Source organism: Hylobates moloch, unplaced genomic scaffold (genome assembly GCF_009828535.3).
Source record: "Hylobates moloch isolate HMO894 unplaced genomic scaffold, HMol_V3 SCAFFOLD_6, whole genome shotgun sequence".
NCBI classification, from domain to species: Eukaryota; Metazoa; Chordata; class Mammalia; order Primates; family Hylobatidae; genus Hylobates; species Hylobates moloch.
Window position 1 is genome coordinate 110,459,422 of NW_026652281.1, and position 15,259 is coordinate 110,474,680.

Genomic DNA, 15,259 nt, shown 5'->3' on the forward strand with positions numbered 1-15,259 from the left:
GTGAAGGTGTGGAATAGCAACAGCCCAAAGAGATGTCACTGTGAAGCAGGAACACTTTGCTGGAAAACGGGAGTCCAGGTAAAGGCTGGGGTTGAGGGAGGATACCAGGCTCTGTGGCTCAAGGTACTCAGTGCCCCTGGGGGTGGGGAGGGCTTGCACTTAGGAACTGTGAGCTGGCAGGTCACACCCAAGGGTATATGCATTGCCCGCTTTAAGCAGAGCTTGAACATCTTCTAATGTAAGGGGCTTCATCTCTTTTGGGCCGAGGATGTCCCCTTTAGTCTCCAGCGTGGGCCCAGCACTGCCCTCTCCTCTCCTCTCTGCTGACCCCTGCCTGGAGTTACGCACGGCTCTTGTATCTTGCATTTCTTGTAAGTCCTGTCCCAGCACCACCTCTGGTTAATGTAATCTCTTGGAAGATCACCTCAAGTAAAAGATACAGGTCCTGAAGGCATCCCATCCACTTGCGTACGCACCAGGCACTCCCTGGAGGGGCACTCAGAGTATCTCCTCTGTTTTCAAAGAGCACCCACTTTCCCTTCTTCTCCAGGGATCCCCTGCCTCTCTTCACTTTGGACCCTCACTCTCCATTGTCCTTGGGTAGTCGCTGCTCCCTGCTGCTGCATGGCCAAGCCTCCAGGCCCTCCTGCAGGGTGTTTTTCTCCAGGCAGGGCTCCCCACATGGCCAGGCCCTAGCCTGAGGATAGCCCTAAAATCTGCTTCCTTCTCCTTCAGTCATAGAATCCCCAAAGGGTGTTCACAGTGCCCTCACAGCTATGCTTCAATTACAGTCCTGGGCCCCTCAAAGAGCGAGAAAAATCTTTATTCAAAAGGAACAGGGCAAGCCCTCTCTGGCCCCATCCACTCTCCATTTAGTCCTTTCTTAAAGCTCAGGCTTGTTGCAGAACAAATTCACCAGCTTTCCTCTGTGTAAGAAACCAACCTGGGAGACAACTGAGGACACACTCCAGGCACCCAACAGCATTTTGGTGCAGGAGCACCTGCGGAAATAAGCCCTTTTCCCACTGGGACCCAACTTACGGAAGGCCATGTAGAACTCGCGGAGGGTCAGGGAGCTGTCACTGTTGTAGTCGTCAAATCGGAGGAGGTCCCCTGGTGAGCAACCAAGTAAGTCTTCATCCAGGTCCTGCTTCTTCAGCACATGCTGTGGGGTGAGGAGGAGAACAAGGCCAGAGTCAGGTGAATTTAGAGTCATGGGCATTGACGAAAATGACTCAGGCCAAGGGGGAATCCAGGGACAGCTCAGTGGGCCTTGAGGGGCACCTGAAGCTCTTTGGTTTTGTCTTGTCTGACTCCTTCATTTTATGGATGAGAAAACTGGGGCTCAGAGAGGGGAAGTGGCTTCCCCAGGTTCACACAGAGCTTGGGGCAGAGTCTAGACTAGAGCTCAGGTGTGTCTTTTCCTTGTCTTGGCAGATAGACCCAGATAGTCTGAGATGGGAATCCTTGAGGCCACCTGCTCTACTGCTGTGTGCTATAGATGGGGAGACAGGAGAGAAAAGGCCCCATCAGATAAACCCAGCAAACAGTGGCTGAACTCAGTGTGGGGACAGATGTCCGCCAGTTTCCAGCTGCATAGAGCTGGAGGTCACTGCTGCATCATGCACTCACCCACCACCCATCAGCCCTTACCCATGGTAGACAGTGCTGCCTGGACACAGCACATTCCCAGACCCCTCCGTTCTATCCACCTAGACCTGAGCTTCGCCCCTGCCTGCCCTGTCCTGCCCAGGACACAGATGTCCACCCTTGTGACTCTGGCACGGAGAGTACAGATATAGGCTGTCATAAACTCCTCTCTGGTTGTGGTCTGAGCCATAAGACACAGAGGCTGCCCAGCATGATCAGCCACATGTCCCGAGGTAACTAAGGGTAGAAATTCCAGGCACCCTCACTCAGCTGGAGCTACAGCCAGAAGCCAGTGTTCTTGGAACTGGAGGTCTTGCAGGGAAAATGCTCAGAAGGAAATCTCAGAAGAAAGAAAATGATTTTTATTTTATTTTGGCGCGGGGGAGGGGGGCAGAGGCATTTTCTCTTTATTTAACATTCTCAGCTTGGTCTGCTGTATTAAAGGCAATTTAATGTGATAATGTTAAAAAAGATGACCCTTCACCAAGCAAGTAAGAGTGTTCGATAAAAGGGAGATCAACCATAACGCCTGAGATCAATCTTCCCAAGATGGAAATTTCCCTTTGTCTATTTCTGCATTGGAAATTGATTAACTTTTTATAGGACTGACGAGTTTTTCCCCAGCACCTTTGATTCAGTGTCAAGGAAAGGCCCACTTTAGCCGGGCTCTGCTTGGCAGATTTATGAAATGGACTTTAACTATATTAAATTTTAAAGAGGAAATCATTGTCCAATTACCATGCTTGTTAATGGCTTCAGGTGCCTCAGGCCACATATCTGCCAGGTTAGAACGAAGTGCCTGCTAAAGTTCTGTTTACCTGGAGCCGTGTGGGCCTGGATGCCAAGAGCTCATAGCGGCTTCTGTTCAAGACAAACTGATGCCACCTGCCCTGGGTGCTCTCTACTCGGTAGTTTGAGGAATTGCCAGGTGGTTCTTCCTGCAGATAGCTGTAATTATCAGGACCTGGGATTTTCCCAGAGCAGCCTGAGTCACCTGTAGGTCCCTGGCCCTGCCCCTTGGGGTCTTAGCCAGAGCTGGGGCCTACTGCTGATGGAGGTGGTGACATGCTGGCAAGGCGGTTGCCCCGGGGGCTATGGGCAGCAAGCCTTCTGGGATGCAGGCCTTGCATGGGCTTGCGCGAGCCGCTCAGCTATGGGTGAGCAGAGCAGAGTCATCTGAGATTCCCAACGTGCTTCCTGGAAGCAGGCTCAGGACTGGCTGGAACGGAGGGCCTACGTTCCAAAGCTTCTGGTGGCTGCTCCTTACTAGGGTTCTGTGGGTACTTGCTGTCCCTACAGACCTTGAAGGAACCACGTGGTGCCTCTTGGTGGGAGCCTTTCTCCCCAGGGAGATTCCAAGTGCCCTGAGGAGAGCAGGTGCATGCATGTCAGCCTACCAGGGTTTCATCTCAGTTCCATCATGTCCCAGGCAGTGAACAACTCAGGCAAGTTGTCTGATTTCTTAGAGCCTCAGTATCCTCATCTGAAAATATCTGTGAAGTGGGATAATAGTAGTCCCCTCCTTACAGCAGAGGATGGTCAAAAGATTTAAGGAGGAAATAATAATAATAAAAATGATGATGATGGCAACAATACTGATGACTATCTCTATTGAAACACACCTTGTGGCCAGGCACAGTGGCTCATATCTGTAATCCCAGCACTTTGAGAGGCCAAGGTGGGCGAATCACCTGAGGTCAGGAGTTTGAGACCAGCCTGGCAAAATGGTGAAACCACATCTCTACTAAAAATGCAAAAAATTAGCTGGGTGTGGTGGTGTAAGCCTGTAATTCCAGCTACTTGGGAGGCTGAGGCACAAGAATGGCTTCAGCCCAGGAGGCAGAGGTTGCAATGAGCCAAGATTGCGCTACTGCACTCCAGTCTGGGTGACAGAGTGAGACCGTGTCTAAAAAAAAAAAAAAAAAGAAAAAGAAACATACCACATGCCAGGTACCACTCTAAGTCATTCACTATCTTAGCTCATTTAACCCTCATGATGACCCTGTGAGGTTCACAGCTGAACACAGAGTCACAGTGAAACGACATTGTCTCCCAAGGTCCACTAGCTCATACATGCTGGAGGCAGCACTTGACCTTAGGCAGTTTGACTCTAAAGTCTGCATTCTTTGCCACTATCCTACATAATGAACTCTTCTGTGTTTATTAATCATAGGTCAAGGGCCTAGCTCAATGTCAAGCACATGGCTCAATGAATGCTAGGGCACTCCCCACCCCACTTCTTCCCAATGACCGGGCCACAGCCTTGAGAAGGTCCCTGTGCCATGTTTAAGATTTCTTTAAATTGGCATCAAAGGTGGGGACCTGTCTTTATTATCCATCCACTGGGTGGACAGTCTGTGGTCACAAGAAAAAAGCTGCCCACAGCCCCCCACCACCCATCTCGGAGAGGCTGATCTCACTCTCCTTGCAGATCTTGCACCTGACTGGTGTGGCTCTAGGGCTACAGACCCTTAGAAACAAACCAGTAAGCAGAAGTAGGAATGCAGGCCCCTCCAGCCCACCCCAGCTTTTCTACCATCAGGACCCTACAGGCTCCTCCCTGCAACTGGCAGTGGCTGTGGCCCCAGTGAGTGAGGTCACTCTTTCCTTGCTTTCTATACTGCAGACACTAACTACCCCTGCACCACCTTGCAGCTCAACGAAGGACATGTGTGCTGTGTTGAACACTGCAGTCTCAGGGGAGGGAGGCAAACGACAGGGTATAATGCAAGTGTTTTCCCACACGAGAGCAGGGCTTGATGGGGGTTGACGGGTAGACACAGGGTTTTCTGCAAACAAGCAGTCTGAGGTTTGGGTTCTTGATCTTTGGATACTAAGGAAGTCCTAAGGTAGAAGACTTGGGGACTTCCAGGTTATAGCTCCAATGGTGTTCAATGGAAACCAAGCACTGCTTCCTTGTAACTTTTCTGCTGAGTACCTAATCCTACTCAAGGAAGAAAAGATTGATTTCCTAGTCAAAACATCAGAGACCAGGCCCTCTGAAGTGAGTTTTCTGCCGGATAACTGAGAGGGCCTGAAAGCTTGTTTGTAAATAGAGGCTAAAGGTGGCTGGTGGGAAGAAGAACCTGACCTCGTTTTGTTTGTGAGATGTTCTCAGAGGTATTGAACACACGCTCTTAGACACCAGGGCGCCAGGGTGGGAAATGGAAAACTGGATTCCTCCATAATGTGACTTTCACTGAACGCCATGCCCACCTGAGCCAGTTCTGAGCTGCTGAGATGGCCATTGCCATCTGCATCTAAGTCCCTGAACAGAGATTCCACCAGGAGGTGCTTCTGGGAGGCAGGGTCTTGTCTGCTGTCTCCTTCTTGGAGTGGCTGCAGGCGGGTCTGGAGCGCCAGAAGGACATTCTTCAAGCGGGCATAGCCGGCCATGGTGCACTTGTCACCTGAAAGAGAAGGTGAGGTTATTATAATGAGACTTATCCCATGGTCTTGAGAGAACATTCTTGCTGCTGGTCCATTCATCTCACTCACAAATAGTCACTAGGCTTTCACTATGTGCAGTGTATGGTGCAACTGTAGTCGATGGGACTTGTGTTCTGCTCACCAATCCATCCCATAAATATTGATCGAACATGGAATGCATGCTACACATGATGCAAATGCTGGAGGGAACCTGTTTGTCCATCTGACAAATATTTATTGAGCACCTACTACAAGCCAGACTAGAGTGACTGCCAGATGGAATGGGAAATTCTTCCAGCGGAATATATAGCGGCAGCCCCACAGAGGCTTTAGGAAAGCCGCCCCCAATTCCATTTTGTAATCGCTGGTTTTTGCCTTAATCCTACCTTAAAGGCTGCTTTTGAATACTTGGCCTCCTAGATTAGGGAGTTTTCGTTAACAGGACTAATAAGCCCTGCTTATGTTAATTAGGCACCCTCCCAGAGCTGGATTACTTCAAAACAAACATATACACAAGTCTATGACCAAGAAACAAAAAGAAGCTTTACAGCGTTAAAACCGAAGCACATGGCTCGTTTTATCCCAGGCGCGCTTGCTGAACGGCATCAGAACCGTGCAGTGTTTGGGGAAGTAAGGCCTGGGATGCATTGCAGCATGGCGTAGTTTATCTTGCTGGTGACGGGCTTCTAGGATGGACATCGCGCAGGGCATGGCCCATATACTGGGACTGCAGGAGTGTCAGCGGAGAGGGCAGCCCCTCCAGCCCCACTTCCCATCTCCCTGGGGGATGAGTACTTCCAGCGCCTGGCTTTGCTGAATCCTGGAGAATAGGCATGGGCTCCTCACTGACCATTCCAGGTTGAAGGCCAATGGGTTGCTGGAGCCTAGGGCTCTTCTCCTTAATTCCAAGGCCAGTTTAGGGCCTGAGATAATATCCCAGAGTTGGAGAGTCAATAGCAAGAAGCGTTAGAGAGCATGAGCTCTGAGGTCCCCTGGGTTTGAGCTCCAGCTCTGCTGCCATCAGGCATGTAGCCTTGGGCAGGGTGCCTCAGTGATCTCATCTGTGAAGCAGAGATATCAGGGCCTCCCACACAGGGTTGTTACGAGGATTAAGTGAGATGTGCACATACAGGCCTTTGCACCAGCGTGGCACCCAGTAAGAGCTCATAACATGATAGCTACTCTCTCCCTTGTCATTATGGGAACCATATTTACTGAAGAGCAACCATCAGGGAAGCTACTGGGGCGAAAGGGATGATGGGGAAGTCTGTCTGTCTGTTTCTGTCTTCCTCCCTTCCTCTTTTCCTCCCTCATACCCTCCCTTGATAAGCCTGGACAGCCCAACCACTTTTTCTTGTGCCTGTTTCTATTTCTAGATTTTCTTCCAATTTGGGGTCAATTGATTTCCGTCAGAAACAGATGCCCATTACCATTTCCTCTTGCATGTTTATTTAGAAAAAAATCAATTGTTGTGTTCAATATAATCAGATCTATTTGCTCTCTGGGAGTCTTCATGCTCTGACAAGAATGCCTGTCTCCCACCCCCTCGCCTTGCTTGCATCCCTCTTTTGCCTGGTAGGATATTGATTCCTGGGAGTTCTTGGGGCCTCCAGTTGGCAAACCCAATTCTCAAGTCTGTAGAGCTACATGGCGCTGAAAATAGTGGCTTTGTCCCCCTACAAAACTTGCTGGGTTTTTCCTTTTTCTGGGCCTGGATAAGGATCAGTTTTGGGGAAGGGGAGGAATGGTTTTGCCTGAGTCTAGCTTCTCACTCCCTGAAAGAAGCTGAAATTTGGTCCTGGCAAATAGACCAGAAATGGGGGTACAGAATGAAAGTGGAGGTGGGGCCGGATGCTGGGGTAAATGGAGATGGATGTGTGCCTGTGTGGAGGGTCTGCAGGAGCCAGCATTTCTGCAGCCCCCAGGACTTCCTGGAGCGGGGGGCATTTATACCCAGATCCTGAAAAACTGATGTACACAGCAGGTGGATATGGTGTCAGGAAGAGGCTGTACTCAGAAACATCAGTGGGCAATCCGGCTCCGAAGAACATGCCGCAGCAGGGCCACCTGAAGGTGAGGCCAGGCCGGGTCAGAAGGGCAGGATGCCCCATCCTTGTAGATCCCCCCAACCTTCCTCCTGGACCTTGGTGGGGCATAAACCACTTCTGGGCTGTCTGCTGCCCTAGGCAAGATTCCCTTCTGGGAGCCTCTTGTTTCATCTCAGGACCCCAGTGGCCAGGCCGGCCTAAGCATGGAGAGCGCCTTGGGAGTTCTTGGGGTCACCAGCTGGCAAACCCATTTCTCAAGTCTGTAGAGCTACACAGACTGGGTCCCCCTGTGAGCAGGGGTCTGCAGCTAGACAACACCTCCAACACTGGCAGGCGGGGGAAACCATCCAGGTGGGTCTTGCTGGGATGGAAGTGGGGTGCTGCGGCATCCTCCCCAAGCTCGGCCCCACCTCACATCCTCACAGCTGCCCGTGAGCACAGACTTCTGGCTGCTTCACCCTGGCAACTGCCCAGCAGACACCTTCTGGTCAGGAAGGTATGGGCAGGTCTAGAAATCAATCATCTGGGGGAAAGGGGTGGGTCCTCCAGGTCTCCAGCATCAGCTCCCTGAGCCCACGGTCCCACCCCCTGCTAGAGCCCACACTGGCCAGGCCTCTCCCATCCTTTTACCAGCATTTATTTACATACTGTGTGCCCGATGCTGGGCAGCTTCTAGTCCTGGGCACTGTGGGTGCCTGTGGTGGGAGGCCAAGGGAGGGATGTTCAGGATGAGACCTGTAGGATGAGGAGCTGTGGGAGGAAGCAGAGGGAAGAGCAGGCCGGGAGCAGGACTGCATGTGCAGGAGCCATGGTGTGGCACGTCTGGAGACTGGCGAAAGCTGGTGTGGCTGGGCTGGAGGGGCTGAGCCAGGTGGAGAGTGAAACAAGACAGGCAGGAGAAGGCAGTGGGACAACCCAGGCAGAGCCTCCAAGGCCATGGGAAGTGTGTGGCACCGCACGTCATGCTGTTCAAAACTTCCTTTGTCATTTCTTCCCTTTACTGAGGGCACTCCATGCCCGGGCCAAGCTCACCACTGGGGTCCTGAGATGAACCAAGGGATTCCAGGAAGAGAATCTTAAATCCTTCTTTACCCCAGGAGCAACTGTGCTTTAATGAGTTGCAAGAGAGAACTTTGCCCAAACTCAAATCATGAAGTCATTTGTCCGAAATTACTGAGCTCCTCTGGTGCCCGATAGCACTGGGGAAGGGCCGTGGACCCTGGAGGAAAGGCGGCCTGATGCTCAGAGCTCTATTTCTGTGCAGATGATCACTCGAGATCCCAAAGTCCAAACTCTCTTTTTGGGAAGGGTTTTGAGCCTTCATCTCCAAGGGCTGCCCTCTTGGTGGCTCCCTGCCTTCACTCCCTGCCTTTCTCATCCGAATTCCACAGGGCTTGAGGTGGGGTGGGGGAAGGAAAACTTCCTTCCTTGGCTTCTTCCAGCCCCCAGAGGCAGATGCCCCAAAGCTGCAGCCTCCGGCTCAGTCTCCCTGGATAGCTTTCCTCCCTCACAGCTGGCCTTGGCTTCCAGGATAGATATCTTCTTAGCAAGGTGTGTCAAAGTCATAGGTTACCAAATTCCAGTTTTATTTTTACATTCCTGCCCCCTGCTGGTTTCACTGTGGGGTCAGATAGGAGTGACTTAGCTGTGTGGAGCACTGGGCATTTTGGACACCACCGGACATGGTCTTCAGCTAAAGGCTCCCTCCCCTCTTCCAGCTTCAAACATTGGTCTAATTCTGAAAGAAATACATGCCCATCAAAGAACCACTTGGAAAGCGCAAATAAATATAAAGAAAAAGAAAATAAATCATCCTGAAATCCACCTCCCAGATGCAGCTGCTGTCAACACACTGCTGGCCAGATGCGAAGCTGGGCCCTCTCCATGAGTGACACTGAGCCCATTATTGAAATGAGCTCTTTCACATAGTCCAGTCCTCGTCTGCTGTGCAGCCTCCGAGACCTGTCTTCTGATCTTCCTTCTGTTCTTCTCAAATTCTAATCATTGGCCGGGCGCAGTGGCTCAAGCCTGTAATCCCAGCACTTTGGGAGGCCGAGGTGCGTGGATCATGAGGTCAGGAGATCAAGACCATCCTGCACTCTACTAAAAAACAAAAAAATAGCCGGGATGGTGGTGGAGCCTGTGGTCCCACTACTCGGAGGCTGAGGCAGGAAATGCATGAACCGGAGGAGGACTTGCAGTGACCGAGATCCCCCCTGCAGTCCAGCCTGGGTGAAAGAGCAAAATCTGTCTCAATCCCATCATTTTGTGCAAGAAAGTGTCAGCACCCAAGGTTCATGTCTTTCTTATCTTCATCTCAGTCAGCCCTGCCCACCTGCCCAGCAATTCCACACAGGTGACTACAAGAGAGGTAGGGGGTCGGGGGGGACCGGGGGGACAACTTCAGCAGCACTGATCACTGGGCATGCTCCTGCCCAGGGGCCTGGCATTGACTATCCCGCTGGCTGGAGTGCTATTCACCCAAATCTCCACCTGGTGTACTCATCTTGGCCTCTGCTTAAACATCACCTGATGTAAGCTGGCACCCCTTACCTTCATCACTCTCCATGCCCTGACACTGTGTGTGTTGGGCCTGGCTCCCAGGGAGGGAGGGAATCAGATCTCTCTGGACAAGGGCAGGGGCCAGTCTTAGCCTTGGTCCACAGGATACTTTGATCCTTCAGAGGGAAGGTCCCTGGGGTGTGTGGCAGAGGCTTGGGGACTACCCCACCCCTCCCTGGTGCCCCTGTGAGTGATGGTCAAGATGATGTTGAGAATGATACTGGCAGGCCGGGCGTGGTGGCTCATGCCTGTAATCCTAGCACTTTGGGAGGGCGAGGCGGGTGGATCATCTGAGGTCAGGAGTTTGAGAGAATGGTTCAAGAGAATGCCATGAGGAGCCCTGAGCTGGGGCCCAGATCCCATTGCCAGGGCCTCTCCAGCTCAGCCTGGGATGGGGAGACTCGGAATACAGTTGAACTTCAGCATTGATTAATCCAGAGGCGTGACTCTTCCAGAGAGAAGGTGGGATGCTTGCATATAACCTTGACGTCCATGCCTTGAACGAGGCTCAGCAGGGGCTGCCAGGTTGGGACCCGCAGGGGACCTGCTTCATGAGTGGGCAGGACTGCCGTGATTTGGACTGCAGAGGTTTCTGCCCACATGTTTGGAAAGTCATTTCAGCGTTTCCTCTGAGTCTTGCTGGCTTCCAGGTAAAGAGAAATTCGTGTTGTCATAAATAAGGGGATTTTGTTTTTGCCTTTGTGGTAACCTTGGCTAGGTCAAGCCTTATGGTGAGGTTTGGAGAATTTCAGGGAAGCCCCCTCCATAGCTGGGAATTCCCTGTGCTCTGAACACAGCTGCCCTTTCTCGTGCTGCCCCACCCCCTTCCTGTCTTCAGGCCCAATCCACCTCGTCTGTAGGAAGCCTATCCACTTACACACACACACACACACACACACACACACACACACACACACACAGAGGACTGTCTTCTCCCTCAGCCTTCCTTTCTGCCTGCTATGAAATCCTTTCTGGGTGAGGCTTGCCCCAGCCTTAGTTTGGGCTCCCCCAAAGCAGTCCCTGAGATGAGGATCTAGGGGCAAGCAGCATATTTGAAGATGATCTCAAGAAGTGCTGGAAGGAACAGGAAGTAGACTGGGAAGGGAGAAAAGCCAACAAAGAGTTCACTCATGAGTGGGTTGCCGCTGTGGGCAATGGGGATTCAATCCCATGGGGTCCTCAGAGGGACTGTGTAGAACACACCGCAGAATTGCTCCACTGAGGTGGGAGGGAGCCGGGATATTTTTCTACCGACTTCCATCCCTATTAGCTGAGGTTGCTCTTGGAGGAATTCACCACCTCCAGCTAGCAGTTCTGGACCTCCCAAATGAGGACTGAGTCCACGCCTGAGACCAGAAAATGTCCTCAGGCTGAAGCTGCAGGTGCCTGGGATTGGATGCTCTTGGCAAGTGTTATGGGGAATCGTCCACCCAAGCTGCACATCACCTCTGGGGTTGACCGGGAGAAGCTGGATGGGCGGCTTTCAGCATCTGCTATGTCCCCTCAATGGGATTACATGTTCTGAGCAGGCAGGAGTTGAAGTGGACAGTTCCCCATGCAGCATTACAGTATGAAATGCTTGTTGAAGGAGAGGACCAGAGTCCTGTGGCTCCACAGCAGTCTCATGAAGCTGGAGCCAGGGTGATGGGCTCACCCTGTAACAACCTTGTCTAAGGTCTTCAGGTGGACGCAGACTTCATCATAGGCTGCCATGTCTGCCTGATATCAACACTGCTAATGACAGTCACCACAAGGCCAGAGCACTGGATGGGGGATAAGGAGACCACCTGACTTTAGCTGTGAGACCTTAGGAAAGGCATTCACTCCCCTGCCCTTCCTACTCCTATTCACTATCTTAAAATGGGGATAACAATAGCCTCTTACTGCCTTCCAGGGTCATGGCATACAAGGAAATGTGAGGACTTAGCAAGTGGTTAGGCCAGGCCTGGGGTCTTCTCCTGGTGAGATGGGCTCAAAGCCCCAAGGGAGGGGTATGGCTCATTTGTCTTTGTCCCCTTTACTGTGGGGCCTGGGACAGGCTGACACTAAATCAGTGCTCATGGCTAAACAGAAGACAGAAGATGTCCTTATCCTCTCCCTCCCTCCTGACCGCCAGTGCACATGCCCCGTGTGGGGCTTCTTGGGGAGACAGGCTGCATGTCCTGGTCAGCCTGACGCTGACAGCGTCATTGACAGGCCGTGTGAAGGGCTCAGCCACCTTTCTGCCAGCCTGGGTGCCCTCCGTGCCACAGGGTTGGCCTGGCCAGCTCCTGGCCCTGGCCTCAGGCTCCTTGCCAGCACATGCGTGGAGCTCCTCCTGCTCCCAGACCAGGCCTGCTCTGGCAGATAAAATATTGATCAGCCTGCCGAGGAGCCCAGGGTGTGATCCTATTTTCATGTCAGAACTTGGTAGCGAACTACATTTATCAGGCCCGTTCTCCATGAGAAAGGTCAGTCGCAGATCCGGCTAAGTTGTTATGACACCTCATTAATCTAGTTCCCTCAATAACTGTCCCTCTTTGAAGATTCTAATGTTCTCTCATTCCCACTGCACTCCCTTCACACAGAGGAAGATGATTATAGCAGGAGAACAGGCACATCCACATTTAATTTTTGAGCAAAGGGAGATAGGTAGCAGGTAGCAGTCTCTGGAATTAAATGTCCATCAAAGAAACACTTTCTATTGCAAAACAAAGGGAAGCAAGGGAGACATTGTAAATATTCCATGAGCCACTTGTGCCCCTGCCAGACTGTGCTCAAAGGGACCATCTTCATTCTGTGGCAGGTGAAGCTCCTGTTAAAGGCATGGCTGGGGCTGGGAGACTCCGAAGAGTCAAGGGGAGGGAGGTGTTGTGTAATGTGGGCAATGTGGAAGGTGCTACACAGGCCGTCGGGAGCTCAGATTCTGAGAAGGAGACAGGCCATGTGGTCAAGGCCCAGGCCTTGGATCCCAGGGGTGAGGCACCTGCACGGTGGTGGGGCGGGAAAGTGGGCTGTCTCTTGCTGCTCTGTCCTACTCTCTCACTGCAAGGTATTTCTTCACCAACTCCTTCAGCCTCCCTCGCCTAACACACCAACCCTGCCTAACGGGGGCCCTCGTGTGCTGCCCTGTTCTCTCTCGCCAGCCTTCTCCAGCCTTCAATTTCTGTGACTTTTTCATCCACTGTGGATCATCAGGCTCCCTGTTAGACTGTGAGCTCCTCCAGGGCAGGGGGGCCTTGCTTACAGGTGTACCCCCAGCACCTGGCCCAGCACCCGCACATAGAAGGGGCTCATTCAGTGTCTGTTGCCTGTGTGACTGTGGAAGACGGGCGGCAGGTGGGCTTGGAGAGTGGCTACAGCCCTGCCCTGAAGAAGAGACAATCCCAGCCACCCTGCACCATCGTGACAGGTCTGGATCTCTGGAGGGGGCTAGTGCCTGTGTCACCCATCATGTCAGTTCCTTGGGAGGCATGCTAACCATGTGGTACATGTGGCCATGCTCACTGAAGCCCAAACCTCCATACCTCACCCAGTGGGGATACCCCAAAACCTGCAATGCTGGCCCCATGGAGTGAACTCCAGCATGGCCAGGCTGGGGGTGGTGGCAAGGTGGTCTCTGGACACTAGGTTGCATAAAAGTGTGGTGGGCACAAGGCAGCTGCCTGGGAATTGCTTCTGGAGAGGAGGAGGAGGAAAGCTTCTGCCCTCCAAAATGAATATCCAAAATGTCTTGGCATTGCTGGTCAGGACAGCCCTGGATCACCCCGTGAAGAGGCCAGCCGGGCACCCTGTGCTTGAAACAGCCACCCAGGTAAGGAGGCCTGTGGATGAATTTGGCTATGGCACAGCTTCAGGAAAGACCCTGTTTTTTGCCCCCGCTCTGATCAGTAAATGAGCAGAGCTGACCCTGTGGACCATCTGTGTTCTTGGGGACAGCTTTATACACAGGCAGAATGTGGGGTAAGGTGGGTGGTGGGAATCCCCAGGCCACTATAAGACCCCAGCCCCATGAGTCTCCAGGGTGCTGGAATTTCCCTTCTTGGGGTCACTCTACTCTCAGGAGTCCCCCTTTGAAGAATATTCAAAATGTACTGGAGAGCGGAATGCAGGACATGGCTCAACATCACGAAAGAGCTCAGCTGCCACTGCTGGAAGCAATCCCTTTGGGGAAGGGGGCGTGGACCTAGGGGCAAAGGCATGGGGAAGGAAGACTTGCCTGGGTGGGGGATGGTGGGTCTGCTCTGAATGCCAACAAATGGGGTGAGGATCTCTCTTCCCAAATCAGACACAGGCCATCCCTGCAGAAACCACATAGTAACCAGCCACTCTCTGGAGCTGCACTCACTGGGCTCCAGCCCCTCTTCAACCTGGCAGGATGGCTAGAGCTCAGATCCCCAAACCTCACCTGAGAACCCCCCAGAGAGGCCCAGGGGAGAGACAAGACATGCCCCCAGCCTCTTGGCTGCCTGTACCCCAGACATTAGCAACACTGGTTCCCACACTTTCCCCATCAGCCTGATAAGTCATGTCACGTGCTGCCCCGGCAAAGCTTCCATCTTCACCACCAAAGCAAAAACCTGGCTTAATTGTCTGGCACCCACATTATAGCTCAGTGTGGCTGCGTTACAGGGGCCTCAGTTGTGATGTGTCATTCTGAGGTCTATTTTGAAACTGCTAAGCTGTGCAAAGAACAAGCAGCATTTTACTCCCGGATCTAATTTAGGAGCTGCCGTAACTTTGCTGGAGTTTAGCTTAAGAGGAACAGATGTTTAACTTGATGTAAATTCATGAACATTAACAATCTTTCCGCTGCCATTTCTGGGAAAATTCAATTAACAATAAATGCCAAAACCAATGGGCTTATCTTTAAGATACATTTTAGCTAACACGATGTCGTTTCACTGACAGTGGTGACTGAGCCACAAAACTCTGAAAATTCCAAAAGATTGTTACACACATATGATACAGTGTTCTCACAATCCCCAAACAAACACAGACAGGTATACTGGAAGTCGTGCCACCTGGTAATCCACTGCCGCTGCCCCCTGGGGTCTGTGACTTCCAAGTGAATGGGTCACTATCCCCTTCTCTCAGCACCCTGTGGTGGTGTTTATGCCTGTCATTGGCCTAAAACCACTGGCTACTCTAGCCTTGAAGGCCCTCCCAGTGGTCCCAGTCTGGCTCCACTGACTTCCCACTCCCTGCCAGAAAGCCCGCCTGCAGAGCTTGCTCCCAGGTGTCCCACTCCTGGCAGGCCATCTCTTCAAATCTGACTTTTCTGCCAAGGCCCAGTTCCACAGAGCTGTTTCCATCCATTCCAAACCACACACTCTGGACCTTGGCTCTAGGAGCCTGGAGGGGTTTGTCCTTGTCTCCTAGACTGAGCTTCTTAAAGCAATGACTGCTCCCAGCATCTTTGCATCTCTTGGGTGAATAGCTTCATGCTCTTAGAGAACACTGCTAACAGGGACCTATGGTGGGCATACCTTCACCAGGTGCTGCAGCCTGCCCATGGCCTGGAGGGACTCAGCCTGCCTCCTGTCCCTTCCATCACTTGGAGCTCTCCCTGGAACACTCCTCACTCCTTA

General features: G+C 52.2%; 1 protein-coding gene across 3 annotated transcripts in view; it reads right to left on the reverse strand.

Annotated features, from left to right (window-relative positions):
• FSTL4 (follistatin like 4) overlaps positions 1 to 15,259 on the reverse strand; it is a 422,010-nt gene that overhangs the window by 117,099 nt on the left and 289,652 nt on the right. For all 3 annotated transcript variants that reach the window (XM_032157904.2, XM_032157906.2, XM_032157905.2), the window contains exons 5-6: positions 4,867 to 5,060; positions 1,042 to 1,165 (exon numbers count right to left, since the gene is read on the reverse strand). In XM_032157904.2, coding sequence (XP_032013795.1) covers positions 1,042 to 1,165; positions 4,867 to 5,060 — 318 coding nt within the window. The remainder of the gene's footprint in view (positions 1 to 1,041; positions 1,166 to 4,866; positions 5,061 to 15,259) is intronic.